At 41.5% G+C, this 21570-nt stretch overlaps 2 protein-coding genes across 5 annotated transcripts in view; one reads left to right on the forward strand and one right to left on the reverse strand.

Annotated features, from left to right (window-relative positions):
• Positions 1-4759, forward strand: part of USP7 (ubiquitin specific peptidase 7) — a 76600-nt gene extending 71841 nt beyond the window's left edge. The window contains exon 31 of the mRNA XM_042798360.1: positions 1273-4759. Coding sequence (XP_042654294.1) covers positions 1273-1379 — 107 coding nt within the window. The 3' untranslated portion in view covers positions 1380-4759. The remainder of the gene's footprint in view (positions 1-1272) is intronic.
• Positions 4760-7528: 2769 nt separating this feature from the next.
• On the reverse strand, positions 7529-20516 carry LITAFD (LITAF domain containing). 4 transcript variants are annotated; one of them, XM_032983594.1, is made up of 6 exons: positions 20376-20516; positions 14678-14750; positions 12201-12319; positions 9910-9975; positions 8644-8803; positions 7529-8225 (listed from the first exon to the last, which is right to left on the reverse strand). In XM_032983594.1, exons 3-6 carry the CDS (start codon positions 12304-12306, stop codon positions 8117-8119), a joined length of 441 nt encoding a protein of 146 aa, XP_032839485.1. In that variant the 5' UTR covers positions 12307-12319; positions 14678-14750; positions 20376-20516; the 3' UTR covers positions 7529-8116. The 4 variants fall into 4 exon arrangements, with proteins under 4 accessions (XP_032839485.1, XP_032839487.1, XP_032839486.1 ...); XM_032983596.1 differs by lacking the exon at positions 14678-14750 and adding an exon at positions 14751-14839; XM_032983595.1 differs by lacking the exon at positions 14678-14750 and adding an exon at positions 14751-14856.
• Between the last annotated feature and the right edge of the window lie 1054 nt (positions 20517-21570).

Raw genomic sequence — 21570 nt, forward strand, 5'->3', positions numbered from 1 at the left:
AAGGAATGTGAGATTAAATGGTTTTCATTTGAGAGTTCACAGAAAGTTACCCCTTTGACATAATACACTGATAGAAGTCATTCCCCTTTGAAATTCTCCTATGGGGTGAATAATGTGAGGCTCTAATGCCTTCTTATCTAAGTAGTATTTCAAGGTGTGGGGCTCACATGTTTCTAGAAATACCAAATTTTAACACATGCTAGACTAATTGATCCAAAGCGTTGGCATTCCCTAATTTGACATAGCTGGTGTCAGTAGTGTCCATCTGCTTTTACAAAGATGCACGCCAGCAATGGCTGTGCTGACACTAACGGTGCAGGACTTTTGTTTCTTTCTTTAAAAGACATTCAGGTGATCTCAGCAAGATTGACATTTCCCTTTTATATTTGACGTTGACCATTATGTCAAACAAAAAGACAAATAATTTTGATTGAAGAAAATATACCCAGAAGTGCAGTTGCAGGCAACCAAAAAGGTCAAGTGTTTTATGCTTTAGTGGTTGCAGTTGATGGCTTTGAATGTAGGTGTGCTTTTCTTGCTGGGGGGCTATTTAGTTTCTGTCATTATCATTTCACTTCAAAGAATTTTTGCTGCTCTGCATTGAGGGCATCTTAAAAGATAACTTCTCCCATTTGCAAGAATTATGTAGACTCTGTTTTTTCATGAAAACTAGCAGTAGATAAAACCATACTGGGTTGAACAAGTGACAAAATCTGTATGTTTTCTTTGCAAACTAAATATGACTAAATTTTTTTTCTCAGAAAATAGTGGTCAGTTACGTGATTTCTTAATTAACTGATTACTTGCATTTTACAGGAATTTAACAAATATTCCCTCTCAAACCAGATGATAAGGATAACTTACTACAGCAGAGATAACTTATAATATGGCAAATACTGTAGGTTGTCAGATGATGGATACCTTCCTGGTTCAAACACGCTCAACACTTTAGTGAAAGCTGGTACTTTGTTGTGCCTGTGGCCATAAATTATAATGGTGGTTTTCTTGCTTTAGCACACGCTTCACTGCTGTAAACTCGTATAAGTGACTGAAGAGGAGAAAAACCAGCTACCTGATCCAGAAACAGCTGTAAAATGTATTATTGGAAGGAAAGCAGCGGTTGGGAAAACTGCCCTGTTGGCTGTCAACTGTAAGACTTCTGCAGTCCTTCCTAGCAAATTGTGAACAGGGCACACAGGAGTAATTTGTATAAAGGAAACTTTCCAATTTAGTCTTAAAATTTCATTATTTTTTTTCTCTTTTCTTTTCTAGGCAACATGTCTCATCCAAGGCCATGGCTAGGGCTTGACCATTTCAATAAAGCCCCAAAGAGAAGTCGCTACACTTACCTTGAAAAAGCTATTAAAATCCATAACTGACTTAACCAGATTGTCAAGGCAAGGGACAAAAATAAGTGTGTGTGTGCACCTTTTTAACAACTGTAGAACTTTGGTACACGTGCACTATATCTGAAGTCTTCAGCAAGAGGATTTGCTGCTGATGTTAATTTTATTTTGTTGAGGCTGTTCAGTTTGGCTTCTCTGTATCTATTGACTGCCCTTTTTGAGCAAAATGAAGGTGTTTTTATAAAGCTTGGATGCCAATGAGAGTTATTTTATGGTAAACGTAATGCAAGGCAATTGTCAGCATAATGAGGGAAGAGTTTAGTAGAACAGTTGACATTGGCAAAATATTTGTCTGTAGTACGTTTATAGATGGCATAAGCTGGCTGGCTGCCCTTCCCGGTATGGTGTTAACCATCACTGCAGCTAGTAAGTCTTATGTTTAGACTCACATCAGATTTATTTCCTTCAGTTATACTTTAAATGACATTTTTGTGCATTTGTAAATGCAAAAAAACTCACATCATCAATAAATAGCAATCTCTACTTCATTGTGTACATTGTTGGCACTTATTCGGGATTTTTGTCTCCTCCAGCTGCATAGGATCTTTTTTAATAAACTAGTTTTCATTTAATTTAGTCACTACTTTGCATCCCGTTTTGCCAAGTGGATGCCCTGAGTCCTAAAAAGAGAGATTTGGGTCTTTTTATTAAATTTTCAATCATTGATAAATACAGTTGTGATTTATTATGCCATCTTCTGGCAAATAGAATGACACTCAAAAGTTGGCAAAAGGAAGTGAAAAGATTATAAATATCATTAATTTAGTTAACATGGGAAGAAATGGGAAAAACACAAGAAATAGCCTCTTAGCACAGAGGGCATGCTCACTAGTGTTTAGTAAGCTGTTGACTTTGTATAAAAAAGGAGGAAAAAAAAAAAAAAGAAAAAAGGAGAAAAAAAGAAAAAATGAAATTGTATATTTAATGAATGAACATGTACAATTTAACACTTGGAGGTTAATTTTGTTGGGTGAGTCTGCAAGTGAATTTCACTGATGTTGATATTCATTGTGTGTAGTTTTATTTCAGTCCTCAGACTGCTTCCTTTTATTTTGGAGCTAATGCCAGCCGCGTGTCTAGTTTTGAGTGCAGTAAAGATAGAATCAGCAATTCACACTTTAATTTTACATTATTTTCCAGTATTTTATTTTGTTTCTGTAGCCGCAGTGTACAACAACTCTTCCTGTATATTGCCTTTTTTTGCTGGAAAATGTTGTATGTTGAATAAAATTTTCTATAAAATTTTTTTCGGTGAGTGATGACATAGACATTGAAGAAGATTTCTTCTCTCCTTGGAACTAGAGTTCGGGGAAATGTTTTCATTTGTGAGGTTTTTCTAAAGGTGTGTGGTTTTATTCTGAAGTGTTGAGAATTGTATGACCCTCATATGGGTTGTTTGGGGGAAAATTTGTGGGGTTTTCTGTTTAATTGTTTTGGGTTTTGGAGGTTTTTTTGGGGTGTGTTTTTTTTACCTCCTAACTAGTCACATTTGAGCTTAACAAATAAAGGGTTTTCGAGGAAGGAGCCATGTACAAATAAGACAAATGGAAAAATATTTATTAGTTTGTTTGTAAAGCTTGTAGTAGAGTCTTTGTGGTAGACTTGACTCTGCCTGCCTGTACAAAATTTTGTGGTCCAGATTCTCAAGTCTAATATTATAAATGGTGTAAAGTGAAATCTGGAGTCTTAAAGGTAAGCTCTCTTAGAGTAATAGATTCCCACCGTAATGTGTTCCCTGTATTCATAACCAAAACAGAAAGTGCTTAGAAGCTTCCCTTTCTCAGACCTATCAATAAACATTTAGTAGGGGTTGCGTACATGTGATGGCCTTTATACTGTTTTCTGAGATGGATTCTGGTGATTACTGAAAACACCAGCAAGTATTTTTAAAATAAATTTTAAGATCTATTTCATTCTTTTAGCTTTAAAATTAATTAATTGCTTGAGTTTTAGGTATGTTTGGATTTCTTTTTAATTTATATCTTGTAGTGCTTTTAACTGTCTCTTACTTACAAAGCAAACTAGCTGTTTACTTTTTTTTTTTTTTGGTCATCTGAGTGTGTAGGTTACAGGTAGAGGGAAGTGCTTAAATGGCATGTCTAAAGTGGATAGAGTTTTCATTTGATCTGTATTTGCATCAAACTGGTGAGAATTATAACACCATCCAAGTGGTGTTTTTACTAGTACTTGGATTGTCTCTACAGGCTTTCAGTAAATGTCAGGATTTGTATTCAAAGTATTTCTGTAAAATCAGAGACTCTTGTCAGCAGCAGTAAGCCCTAATTCTGTGAATTTAATGTTATGGTAGACTGATAAAATTGAACTTGTATCTGAATGTCACTAAGTTTTCACATTCATTTATAAGGAAATATCTTTAAAAAATCACAATACTTCCTATTTCAGAAGAAAATATTGCTAACAAAGTAAATTTCGGGTGCCTTTTGATTTTTAGATGACTAGTTTTTATGTGCTTCGATATTTGTGCTATTCCCACACTAGTTTTGAAAAGACGATACATAAAGGCATTCTGTATGCAGTTTTCAATAACTGAAGTGCTCCAAAACAAAAATTCTTAAAAAAAATTAACTTGTTATTCAAATGTGGAAACACCTATGAAGAGAAGAGGAAGACAGGAGGTTTTCTCGGGTGCAATATGTTTGTTTAGTTATTTCTAAAAAATTCACAAGAATAGTCTTCAAAATTACCGTGCTTTCCATTTCTTACTCAGATTTTGGAATTATCTGCATAATAGACAGTGAATGCATTAAATTCAGTTAATGATAATACAAGTGTTAAGCAATAAGGATGTAATTTCATGGTACACAGCATCAGAGCAACATGATGTTAATGGCCCATCTGAATTCTCCCTACGAGAAAATAGCGAGCGTTGTTCCTGTAGATTTACATATAGTGCCTTTTATCCTAAAGGAGTCCAAAGCGTTCTGTGAAATCTAAGCAAATCACACCAGTGACACAGTTGCCGACTAGAGAGTGACAGCCAACAAAAACACCCTTTATACAAGAAGGCTTGCTTAGCGACACCAGGACAAACGTGTGCTGCCGCAAGACGCGTCGGAGGGATCGGGCCGATGTCGTGCCGCAGGACGTGCAGAGCGTGCAGTGCCCCCCCCCGGGATCTACCTCAGCGCCTGCCCTCCAGAGCTGGCACGCCAGCACCCCGCCCCGCACCCCGCCGGAGCTCCGACCCGCCTGTCCCGCGGGCTCCGGGCTGGCTGCAGGCATCCGTGCCCAGAGCTAAGCTACGCTGTGTTTTTGCTATTTAATATCCTTTGTGAGAAAGCGTTTTCTGTAGGAACTGTATATATTGTAAATAAAATAGACTAGGACAAACACTGGATTGGTGCCTGGTCCATTCATTTTAGAAAAGAGTGGGAACGAAAGCTAAGGGGCTGCTCGGAAGTCCGGGTGATTTTGGTTAGATCAAAGAGAGAAATTTTGCAAAATTCAGCCAAATTGTCAAGAACGACATTCGTAGTTTAGGGAGAGCTGGTCAGAAGGTAAATGCTTCAGGGTTCTGTACTCGTTTGTTCTCAGAGGAACTAAACAAGCATTTGGAAGGCAGAGTGTCGGTGTTTGGGGTGAAAGTGGTGTGGTGTCATTTGGTGTTGGCTTTTAAAACCAGACTGGTCTTTAGGGTCAGAAAAAGGGGAATGTGTTCATGTGTGCTATGCCTGAATCTGGCTTCAGAGCTGTGCTCAACTTAATTTCTGTCCTGGATGATGTTGAAGTTAGCTGTGTACCAAGCACAGCAGGAAATTAAATTTACTGAGGCCCAGGTTGTAGCTGGAATCCTTTTATTTTTTATTAAATACTTGTGTAAACTATTGTGCCTCCAAATATTAGTGTAAAAATGTTCTAACTACTTCTGTTAAATGTCTGCTACGCATCTTAAATCATATATATAATTTCTTTGTTATGTATGTATTCCTGTGTGTGTTTTGCACCTTTCTTCCTAAATATTACTGGCTCAATGCGTTATTTACCACTACTAAATGGCAAAGCCTGCCGTTTCACAGCCAGATTTTAAAATGGAGAAAAACCTCAACATTGTAAAACACATGTGAAATGGTATGAAGCCTGCTGGGCTGACATCTTAAGTGGCTGCTTGTGGGTTTAATCGTTGTGGTATTACTTCGACCTAAAGGGAAATAGGTTGGGTCACCAGAGGATGGAGAGTCACTGGCCCATGTACCGAGTGGAAGCCGCTCTCGGGGTTGCCCTCATGGCAGGGGTGGGGGCTCTGCGCTTCACGCGGGGCTGCGGAGGCACCACAAAAGCGCTGTAACAGAAATTCCTCGCTCCAGAAACTGCACTACCAATCCTGTACTCCTCTTGGAGGTTGTGAGTTTCTAAATGCACAAAATATAAAAGTAATTCCAACACAGATAACCATTTGTTTCTGGGGGCTTGCTGTGGCCTCCCCTGGGCCCGGAGGAGGGCCGGGGAAGGGTTTGTTAGGTGGGAGCCTTCTGCCCGCAGCACCTGCTTCAGGCTGCGCGACGCTGATCGATTTGGGCCTTGCTGCTGGAGGTGCGTGGAACGCTGCATCACACTGTGCTTGCTCTAAAACCAGTTTTTGCTTGGTTTCCAGCAAGTTTTCTTCAACAGTCTCTCTTGGTTTTGCTGTTCTCATGTTCTTCAGCAGGTCTGTGTGTGTCTCTTCAGCTTGTGGTGTCTGTCAGGCTGAGGCCAGCTGCCTGCTCTGGGCAGGGGTTTGGCAGCCTGGAAGATAGAGTTGCTTAACACTTTTTTTTATTTATATTGATCCAAGTGTACTCCTTCACGTCTTGTAGTCTGAAGACTGGAGTTTCTTGTACTTCTTGAAGCAAAAGATCGCGCACGCGTGTACGCCAGTTTAGCTAAGGCCAGTTTAAAACGTGCCGCTACCGGTGCTGCAGGGGAGCTCCGGGCCGTTCGAGGCGGCCGGGCCCTGGGGCGTCGCTGGGCCGGGGGGCGGCGGGAGCGGGGCGGGAGCGCGAGCGCGCCCCGTGCCCCGCCAGGGGGCGGGCGCGGGCAGGGCGGCGCGCGCTGCAGCTCCCTCAGGCGCCTGCACGCGCCGCGCTGAGGGCCGGCCCCGGGCCGGGAGTGGGGTTGCGCTCTTCCGCTGCTGAAAGCTCCGCCTGGTCGTGATTTTTGTGTGCGTGTGTGTGTCAGAACTGTAGGAAAAAGGGTCCAGGTGAGCGGGGTGTCGCTCCGGGGGAGCTCTGGGCTGGGCGCTGCCAGCTGCGGTTGGACGTTTCCTCCCCCGTCCGCTCCTGGGGCGGGCGGCCCTGGCTGTGCAGCCGCCGGCGCCTGTCCGCCCCGCCGGCCCCTTCCCGCCGGGTGCAGTGAGGAGGGTCCTGGGCGTCCCTGCGGCAGCGGCTGCGGGGTGCGCGGGCCGGCGAGCGAGCCTCCTGCGGCAAATCCTGCCCTCGAGAGATCTCCAGGATTCTGGAGCCGCTAAATAGCTCTTCAGGGACACTCTCTTCTTATGGCTTAAATTCACCAAATAGCTAAAACAAAGAGTTTGATCAAACTTAACGTCAGGTTAAGTGGGAAGTTTTAAAGTTCTTTTTAGCTGTGGCGTCCCTGCCGCGCGTGGGCAGCGTACCTCAGTCATCATAAAATGCAATGGTAGGGAAGCAGCCTGAGCACTGCGTGCCACACATCCCGCCTGCCCACAACAATTATGGTACCAACATGAAAATATTTATGATGATAAAAGGTTGAAATATAGGGTTTTCTTTTATTCCTCTGTTTATCTTTCCAGCCAGCAATAAACAGCAGCAGCTGCCACTGCTGCCAGCGTTGAGCAGGCTCTAGGCACCTTTTGGGCAAGTAAATTACAGAGATTGACTTTGGGTGAGAACTGTAAGAGTTCTCTGTACATTGTAAAGCCCAATAAAGCCTTCTTTGGGAGACGATGCGCTGTAGTGGGAAGACAGGAAAAATGAGAGCCTTGTGTTGTGGTTTTGATGACTTTTTCTCGAACTGTGCTTGCTGGTTTTTCTTTATGTGTTTGCCTTTATGTTCGTGGTTTGTTAATGTAAACAGGGTGCCCCAGTCTTACCTGCATCTCCACTCTGGATGCAACGGGTCACAGAAGCAATGCAGACAAGAGATGTTTTGCCGGTATTGTTAACAATACCAGGTTTATTTTCTTTACTTCGTATATAACACAGTAAAGACAGTCTCATAACTTAGTGTTTAATTAATAAATAATCAGCTATACTGTACCACCCACAGCCCTGCAGGGGTAGGTCCCATACAAAGAAGAGCAGAGAAAAATGAAATCCCGACCAGTCAGTTCAAGTGCATAGAAGGTGAGTGCTTCCCCTAAAACGTGCGTGTCCAAACCTCTTGGTTATTGGTGGGTTGAAGAGTCCAGAAGAGTCTGTGTCCCAGCTGGGTTGGAGATTTGAGAGGTGGAGGAGTAGCACTGAAGTACTCACTAGCTGGTCACTTCACAGCTCAGGGCAGTGATTCAAATAGAGCATAAATTCAAGTGACATTGTAAATTAGTCTTCAAGGATTTTTGTTTTAAAGTCAGTCCAGCCATGTGATGGTAAACTCCAGATAGATTCACCAGCAAGGGAGCTGCAGAACCTAGGCCTACTCCTATATGTTTCTTAGCAGTAGTTTTACATGTAGAATCTTACGCCATTAGGAAACAGAGACCTGACATCATCTAGTTGCATAAACTTTTGTTTCTATAGTCTTTTGTATCTGTAAATATGAAATTGGCAGCATGGGCAGTAGTGGTCTGCATCCTTGAAGATCTTCACAAAGAAAGGTACAAAGCAGCATCCAAAACAGCACCTACAGCCAAAGAGGAGATGGGCATGCATGGAATGACTTTCAGACTTCTCTTTCTGCTGGCTACATCTGTGCTTTTTCTCTGCCTTATTTTGCCTGCCTGAATCCACTTCTCTCCCAAGTCTCTTAATGTTTAAAGTATCTTTCAAAAAATTAATTGTTTTCACTGCTATCATCTTATGCATTAGTCTGATTCTAATTTACAGTAGGGAAGTAGGCAATGTTGTACTAATTCTTGCCTGTCTTATGGAAAGTAATAATATGGTTAAATTTAGTAAGTTTGCATCCTCTGTAGCCACGATGACGGAATGACTTTTTTACCAAGTAGAGAAGGGCAAACTGTCTATACAAGCAGTAGCTAGAACTTTTATTTTTTAACCTTCTGCTATGAAGAATCTTCCAAGTATACATAAAAGCTTACCCAACCATACACAAGGTGGTGCACAGAAGGTAAGACAGTCTGCCCAGTCTGTAGGTGACCTGCGTGGTGATGTGCTGGCGGCAGGAAGGGCATATTGTGGATGTTGGCTTGCTTGAGAAGATTCCTGCTACGATGATCGGAGGCTGAGACACCATGTAAACTGAGTTCAAGAGGAAATGAGAAGCAGCAAGATTAGAAGCACAGGAAATCTTTTGCAAGTTATCAAATCTTAATTGGAGAATGTGGGTTCTTAACATGGCTAATCTACATTACTATTTCTGATTTCATGTATATTAGTACAAACCACTGTACTGCTTGTTCTGTGCATCCCTATATGTAGCTGCTATCAGCAGCCAGTATTTACTTGGATAAGGACATATACAGGGAATTGCCGATGGGATAATCCCCATGGTCAGGCAGTCTCCACCACCCACTGGCAGACATACTCAGACATTGAGAATTTATCTCCTGATATTTAAAATGACGTGAAAATGCATGTCCTCCCTGAAAAAGAGATTTGAAGGATATAGAGGAGCTTTCTGGATCAACTTTTCAGTAGTTACAAGAAATTCATCAAAGCAGTTAACATACAAATGTCATCAGTCAGATGCTGGAGCTGCCCCCAGTTAGTAAAGTCTGTAGCTTCCCTTGTGTTTTTTCAGTCTGTACCTGATTCTGTCATACTCCTTGAGCATCATGCCCCTTGTAAGTACAGGAAGGGTATTTTTTCAGAACTGTTTAAAAAATACAATTTTAAGCATCCTAAAACTAGTTTAGGGTACATTCACACTGTAGCCTGAAGCAAAACTTCAGGAGTGGGAAGGTCCTGTCTGTTAAATAGATAGGATATCACATATCTGAGTTTGATTGCCTTCCCGTCTTAGGGATCTTTAAAAATTGTGTCTCTTTCCCTCCTGTAAGAGATGTTATTTGACTGTTCTTTGAGCTCCTCCACTTCCATAAAGGTGACCAGAACAGGAACAACAAAATACAGTAGATTTAAAATTATTTGTTCTGAAATTTGTAGCTCCTAGCTGGTTTTAAAAAATGGGTCCTTCTCTAGATTAGCTAATACTGGAAAAAAGAGTCTGAGTCTTTCACCTTAGTTTATCTTTCAGCATTTCTAGGGAAATTTTCCAGCCTCTTAGATTGTGGTTGGGTCAGAAAATTCCATCTTCTCTGTTGATTTTAAAACTAAAAACATTTCACTTTTGTTAGCACATAGAACCACAAATATTGTCAGAAACACAGTCCCCTGGCACTTACCTGGTTGCTCAATTGTGGCTGTTTCTCGACAGGAATAAGGTGGGGGGGAAGGATACTCATAACCCCCTATGCAAAGAAAAAACAGGGCAAAAGGTAAAAATGCATACAGATTATGCCTCCTGAAAGCCCCGCTTGGAGTCTGATGAGAAGCTGCATGGGGAGGTGCCTCACAGGGGAGGCCTGACACGGCTCAGTGAAGTACAAGACAGGGAAAAAATACTACTGAATTGATTCATGGGTTTTTAAAGCCAGAAGAGCCCAGAGTGACTAGTTAGTCTTGCTTTCTATACAGTGTAAGCCAAGAAACCAAATCCTTTTTTCACCACAAAAGCAATAACTGCATCTATCCCAGCATAACACTGGAATAAGACTTGGTCTTAATTTAAGGACTTCATTGATAAAGGATCCACAGCACTTCTAACTAGTTTCAGTGATTACTCTCCTTACTGTTAGTATTTAGAGCCTTCTTTCTAATCTGAATTTTTTCTGCCCTCAGCTTCCATTCAGGTAATTTAATCATACACTTTGTTCTAGAAAAAAGTTAAAGAACTTTTTCCTTTTGTTGTGGATAAGGGAAAAGGGGAGCTGGTGACTAAGACGCCTCATGCTTTTTTAGTTCTTTTACAAATATTACAAATTAAGAATGCAGTCAGCCTACCTGAGCTTGAAATAAATGAATGTACTAAAAAATACACCCATGAATACATTCAAAATAAATTAATGTATAAAACCTTACAGCCCAGCTAGCATGGATGTGATATCAAAGTACCAGACTGGTCTATAGCAGGACAGTCCCTATAAGAAGTCTTGTTTGGTCAAGCCCACACAGCGTCAGAGAAGCCCTCGCCCTCAAGCAGAGCAGCCTGACCTGGGAATCCAGCCTGCGTCGTTGAGCCTTTTTGAAACAATGTGAGTCCAAATAGGGTATAAACCCACAGGGGTACAAAATGGGATACAAACTTGGAATTTTCCGTGGTGAGACAAAATACAATGGCAAAGTTTAAACAGTGTTAGTAGTGTTTCTTTGAATGGCTTGCTAGAAGTGAGAGAGATTTGCAATGGCATGTGGTGGTGGTAGTGTGTTTACTTTTTGGGTTTTCTTTTTTTTGGGGGGGGCGGGAAGGGAGGCAGAGTTATTTGTAGAAAACCAAGTTTGTAAAAAGATAAAAAGTAAATAATTTTCTTCTGATCTAGAAGAGGAATGTGCTTAATGAAGTGAGTTATCACTCAGTTCATTTTTGTGAAGGTCCGGTTTCCTGTGCAAGGACAAGACCCTGCAACTTGGTGTTAGATGTGTTGAATCCCTTGGTTGAGCAGCCCATAAGTGAGACTGTTTCTCTCCAACCTCTTGCAACCTCTTTCAAGTTTAGAAAGAGGCTAGAGAGGTCTGTGAAGACAAAAATATTTACGTAGAGAGCTGATCAGAGTAAAATGCTCTGAAAATGAGTCAAGTTTAGACGGCCAGTACTGGTACATCTCACCTTATTAATCACCTTCTGACCTCCCATTCTGGTTTCTGCTCCAGCCCTGTCTGAATGACAATTTCCTCAATAGCAGGAAGATAACAAAGGTAAAATCAGTGATATCTCGGTGTGTCTTTCAATGAGCGTGGGCTCGAACAGGCAGAAGACAAAGGAGTGTTGTGAGATACTTGTGTAGGTGTGAGGGAAGTGCCTAGTTTCAGAGAGAAAAAGCCAACCCAGCAGAGTAGCAGCTGTTGATGCCCACTTGCAGTCACTTGCAGTCACTGAGCTGAATTGCCAGCTTCTCAGTCATGATGTTTCCCCATGAGACAGCAATGGATAGGGCTTGTTCATCCCTGTGGAACCTGGCTGCAGAACTGATTCATCCAGGGAGGAGGACAGCTCTGGGCAGCAGGAGTGTTTGGGAAAAGGCCAGTCCTCTGGAAAACTAGATTGTAGTTTAAGCAAGAGATAGCTTGTCCATGTACAAAGTTTGCTGGCTGAACATTTGCTCATTAGGAATATGGAATTATTGTAGAGATACATCTGCAATTCCTTTTCCAATAAAGCATGTGTTGTTTGAAAAATTATTAACTAAATGAACAAAAATATTTTTTGCCATCTTAAGTGATGTTTCTGTTAGGAGAATTCTCTACCCCAACCCTGGGATTTATATGCCGGCACAGGCGCTTTCTAAACCCATCATGTCCTGGCAAAGCTTGGCCCCTTATGATCTGTCTCAGCTACACTCTGGAAACCAACCACTGTTTGCCACCCAACCACCAAGAGGGTGCTCTTTCCAAAACCCTCCCAGTGAAGCCTGCTTACCCACTTGGCTGCAGTACTCAGGTGCAGAGGGTTCTTGCATGTAGGGTTCATGGTGCGGTTCATACATAATCATAGGAATTTCCACATGTCCCTTCTCACTAGACATCTCTGCAGTTTACCTGCCAAAAGTAGTGCAAAATAAAATCTACTGTAAGTGACTTTCACTGCCCTGTGTTTGTCAGTGCCTGCTTTTGTAATTCCTAGTTCTCACACTCAGATTTTACTTAGAGGAAAATTAGCAGTTCTCGTATTCTGGCTTTTTTATATACTGAAGTGCAGTCAGTTCCTGTTACACTTCATGATGAGGAAGATGGGAAAGGAGAGCAGAAAATATCATCTTTACATATTTCTTTGTGCTGGAAAGCTAAAAATATCCCCTCAGAAAACACTATTCAAAGTGTGTAAAATCGTGACTGAAAGTGTTACCTTTGCAGAAAAGTTAACCTATTTTTTTTTTCTATGGATTGTCAAAATAATTGAGGAGGGGAAGAGCACACTTTGGAGCACCTGTGAAAAACCTTCATGTGTCATTAAGTCAGAGCCTGCAACAGGGCACCTGTGGCAATTTGGATCTTTCATTGGGTTATTGTGCAACCTTATCATCACCATTACTGTGACCAGTTTTGTCCTGTGAAACTATCATCTCATCACTGGTGTGACATGCTTTTGCTGGGCAAGATCATTATTAAATATGACTGTGCTGCCTCAGGCTCTGAACAAGATCATGTCACAAAATATGGGTGTTTTGCAGGTGTTAGCAGGAACTGTTCCTCACTATAAAGGAGAGTGGGAGGAAGAGGACACAGCTGGAGATGTGTGTATTACTCTAAATGGAATGGTGTTAATTATTCCTAGCTGTCCCTTGAACTAGTATTAACTGGTTGATTTCCTCCTAACGTTAACTGTAGGAGTCCTTTGCAGAAGAAAGGTATAGCCTTTCACACAGGTCATCAAGGAAGGTCAGTCTAGGGAGAGAAAGGAGCAAAGATGTTCATGAAGGGTTGCTAAATTTGTCTGGTGCAGGCTCACTGGCTGCTCAGATAACTCCACATAGCTCCTTGCATTCTAGCTAAATGTCATGTGTCGCTGTGCAGACACCTTCTCTGGTTTGGGTCAGGACTGTGCTTGTCTCGCCTACACGCGGGTGATGCAAAAGTGAGGGGTTATATTGTTAAGAGACGCTTGGATAAGTAAATAGAGACTGAGGAATGTAATGTTTGGCAAGTCGGCACAAGCTGCCTAAACATGTGAGGTCAAACTGGAGTAGGATAGAAATTGCTGAACAAGGCAAGATGCTCTCAACAGATCTGTCTTCAAGGTGTGTTGGGGGGCAGTATGTATGGGGGATGCCAAAAGAGAGGTGATTAGTAGTACTGAGATAAAGCATCAGACCTTTTAGGGAAGAAGAAAAGGAGGAATTTGAAAATATTCACTAGGGAAGAAGTGGTGTAATTTTCACAAATCTGGATGAATGGGAAGTGATATGGAAAATGGTAGCAGAATGAATAGTAAAGGGAATATGTAGGATGGTGTGGATGAAAAATCACAAATACAGCATTGGCTATGATAAGGCCAAAGATGCTGGAGCAAATTGCTAATATATGGATTGGAGAGGAGGGATGGGGAAAGGTGCATCTTGCTATACTTGTTATGAAGAAGCTAAAACAGGTGATTGGGGATGACTGAAGTATTAATAGGCCATTGTTGAAGCTTCATGAAGATCCCACTGAGAAGAAAAAAGAAAAGCTGAGAATCAAGAGAATGTGGGTAAGATGCAGCTGACTGCCAAGGGAGAGTAATGCTCTACAGATAAGAGAGACAGTTTGTCAGTAGTAACTGTGGGTTCAGGAGCATGATGATAGACAATATTGCATTAGCCAGTGTTGGACAAGGGCTTTTTCCTTGGGACAAGGATCAGTGAACAAAATTACAGGGTGTCTTTTCAAATTTTTGGGTTATTGCTATCTTGGTACTTAAATATCATACACTAAATACTGGGTGGTGTCAGTTAGGGTGACACTTCTGCTGAATTCATCTTACTCGCTGTAAAATAGGAAAAAGAGGAAAGGGCTTTTGAATTTCATCCAGTGACTGTAGGCCCTGGCAAAAGACCTGTCATGAGGCATGGAGTAGGAGGGAATAATAATGGTTAACATAGTGAGAGCGTTGCAAGTTAATAGCTGAATGCAAGCAATCACCTACTAATCCTTGCTCCACCCAGTGAGGTATTAGTGTAATATCACCAGTTAAATGTATAGGACAAGAGTTGCAGAATTGAATCAGCAGCAGAGCCAGAAATAGTGTGGGAGTCCCACTGGACAGGTTTGTGTTTGATCTACTAGAGCTGTCAAGAACAGCAGCTGTGGGCCATAAGATGTTGAAAAAGTTGGTGCCCTGAATTTACTTGATTTCAGTGTCTTGATATGTGCTTCTAATAGTGCTGCCAGTAGCTCTGTGTGTTGTGATGGAGGGCCTACCCCAGAGCAGATGAGCTGGAGGAACTGGATGGGCAGCTGGGCCTCAGCTTCTGCAGGAGCTTCTTCAGCCTACCTGGGAGAAAGTACCAGGGTGTTAGGTACCCTTTGAGTCTGAATGCTTCAAGTCCAGAGGTCCAGGAAGTGCATTCTCCAGGGTGTTTTCTGCAAATCAATTGATCCTTTAATTTGGCATATATGTGGTTACTCTCTGCTCTTGGTTGTAACCATGCCTGTGATGCCTGAGAGATCTTTGGGGCTGTGACCCCCAAACCTGTAAGTGTTAATTGCTATAGATTAGAGCTAGAGACTTTCCTTTCCTTTCTCAGATGTAATTGTCTGCTGGAGAGGAACGTGTGGGAGAGAACAGACACTGTTAGTAGCTCTGTAGGAAAAAGTCATAAGGACAAATATCAAGCAGCAGTTCCTGAAGAGTAGGCAAATAAACTTTCCTCCAGAAACCAGTAACATCTAGGAGGCCCTGAGCAAATGGAGCTCTCTGTGAGGGTAGAGCAGACCCTTGTGCACTCCTGCAGTTAGTTGGGGCTTGGCTTACCTGAAGCACTCAAGATTGACTCAAGCAACTGCAAATTGCTTGATTTGCAGGCAGAAATGTATAGTCCCAGGGACACTGAAACAAGTCTGTGCCTTCTCTCCTCTGAAGGCTTCGTCTCTTTTATGTATGGGTATAATTGGTTTGTACTGGAAAATAAAGCTCGATAAGTCCTGTGGAAATTAGTATTAAAAAAAAAGGCAAATCACACCCTGGGGCATATACACAAAGAGCCAGTTCAGGGAAAGGAAGGTGGAAATGACAAAGCCTTTATGTTCCAGGAAGGACATATCCTAGGGGAGAATGGGCAGTGGCAGTTTCCATCATCTTCCTCTGGGTTTGCTCCAGGCACTTGTGTTCTGGTGTGAAGAGCAGTTGTCATTGAGCCAAGCAAAGCTGCTGAACTGTAAAATTCCACAGCAGGGCCCCACTCTCCAGCTCTCACGTGCACCTCTGCACATTTCCTCCCGAGCATCCCTGATGGCTAAATAATCCCACAGATGAGAACAGTTCGACATGTGCCTTCAAAGAGGCACAGGCACTGTCATTTGAGCTTTGTAAAGGGGAAACTGAGACACACGGAAGACAATCTTTCCAGGGATCCTGAGAGAGTTGTCATTTGACCTGCCATGTATGGTTCAAATAGTTGCAAAGAGAACAGTGACTTTCATCCCCTCTTCGTGGTATTTTTCAAAAAGGTTTTTTGGGTTCTGCATGTTTGCAGTGGTGGGCAGAGAGACAGTCCTGACTATGCAAATTGGTTTTGACCTTTCAGATATACTTTTTCCAGTTCGATTTCAAGTCTGTTGGAAATACGCTTTTCCTACAAACACTTCTTCAAAGACAACATTGTAGTATTTGAAATGGAAGCATTCATGAGCCTGGAGAGTCCCATGAGGTTCATGTCTGTTTTGGCCTAAGTATAGCTCAGCAGAACATGAACTAGGAGCTACTCAACAGTCATTTCAGAAATCTCATTACTTGAATGCTGATGCGTCTTTGCTTTAGTCTTATAAGCCTGTGCCAATGAAGTATTTATGATTTCATTTGAAAATTGAAGTTTACTGCAGTACTAATTCTTCTCCATTCAGATTCAGAAATTATAGTGTGAAAAGAAGAGGAGGCAGATAGGATTTGGCAGATGCATTTTTATCAGAGTCCAGGTAACATTTCCCTTACCTCAGTATTCTGTTTTGTTGCAGTTCCTCCTCAGAACTAGATTGATCTAGTTAAAAAAATGATGCAGTACATCTGTAAAAACTGATCAAGATTTATGAATTTTTACCTTTTTTTTTTAACTTAACCAAGGCTTGTCTTAGCAAGAAGGTTAATTGTTGATCTCGTACTGCAGACTCCAAATGAAGTTTCTAAAAAGTTTTCAGAAGTGCTTATCACTGGCCTGTCTCTATTCCACTTGAAGCAGTAGAGCTGCTCCCAGGACCGAGACATGAGCGTAACAACACAAAGTACCTAGCACTTCTGGGAGCAGAGGAGAAAATGTAGGGACAACTTGGATATATGAGAGAGGTACTAACGTTGCAAAGGGCTGTCTCTGTGCCCTGTCTGTGCTACAGCTGGCAATAAGGGCTGGATCAGTATTATGTCATATGGCAGGATGTTATCATATTTGGCTATCACATCATGTACCAGGATAGCATCCAGAATCTTAGGCATGACAGGAAGCAGTGACTTTATAAGAAAAGTGTTTAATCTCCATTCCAGCTCCAGCTGATGGTCAGTGTGGGATTTGCCATTGAATTCAGTCAGGGCAGGTTCAGAGATGGAAAAAAGAGAATGTGCAATTTGGGAGGAAACATTAAGTGATTCAAGTATTTGAAGAAGGTAGGGCAATACCTTCAAAAGTTTTGTATTTTGGAAGATTAACTTTGAAACTCTATAGTAAGTGATCTTCAGATATCATGGACATGTGGTGATATAGCAGTTTTTACCAGTGATCTGTTGTCTTGTAGAACACTGGTCCAAAGGCTTTCAGTTTGCTGTAATGTGTTCTTGTTCTCCTGTCATCACTAGTTTAATGTTTTCTTGGGCATTTAGCCCTTCCAGCTGTGTTCATAAGACCAGTTCGATTTCTGCTGTTTTAAAGAGTGACTGTAAAATGCCATTGCTGGCATGCAATTACATCTGTGGCTTGAACAGTATCAAGTACCTCTGTTTTCCTTTATTGAAGCAGTTAATTCTAGTTTTTGGCTAGCAATGAAACACTGAATTCCTCACTGGAGAGATCTTTTCCCTTTAGCCTTGAGTTGGTGATTTATGGTAATATTCACAATATGTTGAGGCTTTTCAGATGTTTGGGAAGAAATAGTTCCAGCTCTAATACAGATAAACAAAGAGTTGGGGAGCAACATTCAGGTATTTGTTTATCCTTAAAATAGAAAATAAAGGAGATGACTGCTGGCAGAAAATTAAAAGTTGGACATTGAAACATATCCAGGATGTCTGAAGTAGACAGCCTTTTCAATGAGATGAAGGGTGCTCTGCCGATTCCCTGTTTTTTACTCATGAATTTAATTTTTAATCCTACAGTTACTCTGGCTTTTAAACCTGTATCAGGCTACCAGCTTCCTTTCTCAAGAAAATATAGCTATGGGGGATTCAACCAAACATGAACTGTACTTCTTGCAAACTCTTCACCTGGTTCCCTTGGCTTATCTGTTGACTGCATTGACTCACTAGCCAATATGTAAGGTCACTGCTTGAAGTAGACACTGGGAGAAGTCGGTTGTTCATGTGCTGAAGTCATCAAGATGTTTTTGTCATTGAGCCAGGGAGCTGGACAGAACCCAGAAAGTCACTGTGTAGATACTGCTTCTCCTCTCACATGGAGAGAGAGATACTTATGTGTATTCCAAGTCCCCATGGCTTACGTGGAAGTTTAGAGTAAAATGAGCATAACCATTGTTCACAAAATCAGGAGGAAGCATACACTGAAGAGTGAAATGTTGGTGAATTGAGCTCTACTGAGAAGGAGAAAACTCTTTGCAAATTTTTCCATTCTGGAGAAAACCTTTTCTCCTTGATGGTTTTGTAAATGGTGGGACAGACACAAAGAGACTTGGAAGGTTTGGGGGGTGGGGGCTGTTTTTTGTTTGTTTTTAAAAGTGCAACCCAGTGTTTGTTTGCTGTGATGTGTGCCCAGAGGGCTGGTCGCCTGGTTACTGGGCTTGTGCAGGCAGCAGGCAGCCTAGCCCTGCCTATGTGGACTCACAGGCTGCTGGATAAGCAGGGACTCCCTGGATTTTCCAGTCCTGTCTCAGGTCAGACATTTATATTAGATTATTCCTTCATGAAGGGAGCTCAGGTCTATAATTTAGTGCATTTACCGCTCCTGTTGCTCTCACCTCTAAAGCAGTTAAAAAGACTGTAAACTTTCACAAACCTTCTAGCCTGAAATTATTCCTGGTAGTTTATTCCTGTTTGTTATGGTGCTAGCATCATGCTTTTATAGAAAAGCCTTCTCCTCTCAAGCCAGCCCAGAGAACATTCCTGTCTCTTTGCAGCCTTTCATTCACAGGGCTAAGCAATGTTGCTGAGTCCTTCTCATTTCTGTACAGTGAATTCATCCTTCTTGGCCATCAGTGACCAATGAGCTCTGTCCTCAGCCTCTATAATGGTATGAATGTAATCTTATATTTAATGGAAATGCTGTCTTTAGAATAATCCAGTAGCACTTTTTTCCTTTTCCACAGCCATATCGTGCTGATAGTTTGTATTTATGCTGTCATTAACCAGCAGCAGGTCTTTATCTTCCAATGTCATTTTGTACTAGCGAACTCCCAGCTTGTACCTGAAATTCGTGGTATAATTTTCTAAATGGACTGCTTTGTAGCATTATAATACATATAAATTCTGTCACAGCAGTTCCCTAGGTTTTCTCATTCTGTGTAATAGATTTTCTGCTTCCATAATTTGTTTCTTCATTCATACATTTTATTAACCACTCCTATATTTCTGTCAAGGTTATTAATTAAAATACTGAATAAGTTCCATCACAGATTTCAGCATTAACCTTTGATGTAAACCAGATGTATCTCTTAAATATTGTTCCTTAATTTACTGTTTGAGGTATAATCCCTTGCTTCCTTCAGATGACTGACTTTGCTCACATTTAAAGGGCCCTTATTCTGAAGGATGAGCACAACTGAGCCCTGTGATTGCATAAGAACTTGTCCCTCCCTAATTATCATTCAAAAAATAGAGTACTAACCACTAAAAGGAAGTATTGTCCAGTGGTTCGTGCATTAATTTGGACTGGGGGTGGAAAAAAAGCTGGGCTCACTTCCTGTTCTGCAGCAGTGACCATGAGCAAATTAATTAGTCTTGGGACACTGCAACCATTCTGCAGTGATAAGGTCTATGTTTGGCTATGCCTTGTCTTAAAATTTGAGCAAACATCAGAAGATAGGAAGTACTGAGTTTAGACTCAGCCTTTGTCTTCTATTGACATAATTTTGTCTTTCATGTTCCTGCTAGCTGTCAGAATTGAGGGCAGTCTTACGCAACTGTTTCCAGCACTTCCTTGTTACCTTAATATTTGATGTTTGCCATCTTTTCATTTGATTCTTTTATGGATTAACATTCCCTTACTGACAGCACTGAATCATGGGTAGCCAGCATTTCATTTTATACCCATGTAAAAATAATGTCCACAACCTGTCCTTCAGTTGAAAACTGATAGAAGTAATGTGTCATGTAGCATCTGGACCTGGTTTAGCAACTCTTAACAAAGTTGTTACGTTAGTCAAACATTCATTTGAAGAAAGCAGGTGTGTGCCCTGCTTTTATGCATGAGCTAAACCTTTCCTATGGTAATTTGTTTGACTTCCCATTCTTGTTACTGCTCTCATCTTCACCTTATCAGAAAGCTTGTTTTCCCATTTTCCACCTCTGATCTGTTCTAGAAGAAAGCTAAAATATCTTGAGAAAAGTCTTTGCCTCCAGATTTTAGAAACATGAGAGAGCTTGCAGATTTTGAAAGCCTGACAACTTAATCGTAATGAATTAACAAGCAAGAGCCACAGCTGTCATACTCCTTGAGCTCTCTGTCTTAGTCCTTGCCACCTCCCTTTCCCTGTTTCCTAAGGAGTAAAACATAGTGTTAATCCCAAGTAATTTGAAAGCTCTTACCTTTAGGTAGTTCTGGCAAATCTGAGGAGCAAAAACGGTTCAAAAGTTGATCACTTCATCCATGTCTTTGCAATGCATCTGTATCTAGGAAAGAAAGCAGCACACATGACCAATGACATGACCTGCCGTCATGCCTCAGTAGCGTATCCAGTTGAAGATGTGAGCAAGTCAGGTTGGTAGACAGGGTATAATTACCCTAGTTCAGCAGCAGTCCCAGCCAACTGCTCACACCTGCTCTGCAGCAAAGGGAATGTTGTGTGACAGGCTTGCACCAGAGTTTTTTCATGGATAGTTTTCCAATATCCCAGAAATTTTACTTCATGGTAACCTGAAAGCTAGATGAAGACAATTAGAAGTGTGGGAATGACATGAGGACAATGGAGAGCAAAGTGTATATCCTAGCCCATTGTGCTTCTATACATACCATCACAGAGAATGACTAAAAGCCGTAGGTACAGTTGTATATGGGGCTCTGATATTTTGTTATCAAAGTTAGTGATCACTTTAACTTACTGACTGATTAAGTATTTGTGCTTAGATCCACAAAGATACCTGTGCAGAGTGGTAAACATGGACATTATAGCTAGGTTATCCTTGGTAACTAGATTTGTAGCTAAACTGTACTTTTTTGTTAAATAGATGTTTTGTCTCTATGGTGGATTGACCTGGCAAACTGCCAGATGCCCACCCAGACACTCTTACTCCTCCTCAACAGTACACAGGATGAAAATAAAATGGAAATGTTTGGTCAAGATAAAGACAGGGAGATTGCTTACCAGTTGCCATCCTGGGAAAAACGGACTTGATTTGGGGAATATTAATTTCATTTACTGCCAATTAAAATATATTTGGGTGGTGAGAAACAAAAACTAAAGTACCTTCTCCAGATGCACAGATTTGGCATCTTCAAGTATAACGGTGGCTACATGAACTTCTTAGTAAGGATTATTCTTGCTTCGTCCAAACCCACTGTGAAACCGTTCCATGCAAAGACTGTTCTCCACAACAGGAGCCCATCTGCAGTGCTCCCGACAAGGAGAGAGCATGATACATCGGGTTTGCCTGAGGGACTCACATTGCCAGTCCAAAACATGCTGTTCACTCAGCTCCTGGGCAAACAAAGTCTTACTCAAGAAAGGGCTGGAGCAGTGCAGGAAGCCCCTGACCTTGAGAGGTCAGGATTGCACAGTAATTA

This window comes from Tyto alba, unplaced genomic scaffold (assembly GCF_018691265.1).
Source record: "Tyto alba isolate M040663 unplaced genomic scaffold, T.alba_DEE_v4.0 Super-Scaffold_28, whole genome shotgun sequence".
Taxonomy (NCBI): Eukaryota; Metazoa; Chordata; class Aves; order Strigiformes; family Tytonidae; genus Tyto; species Tyto alba.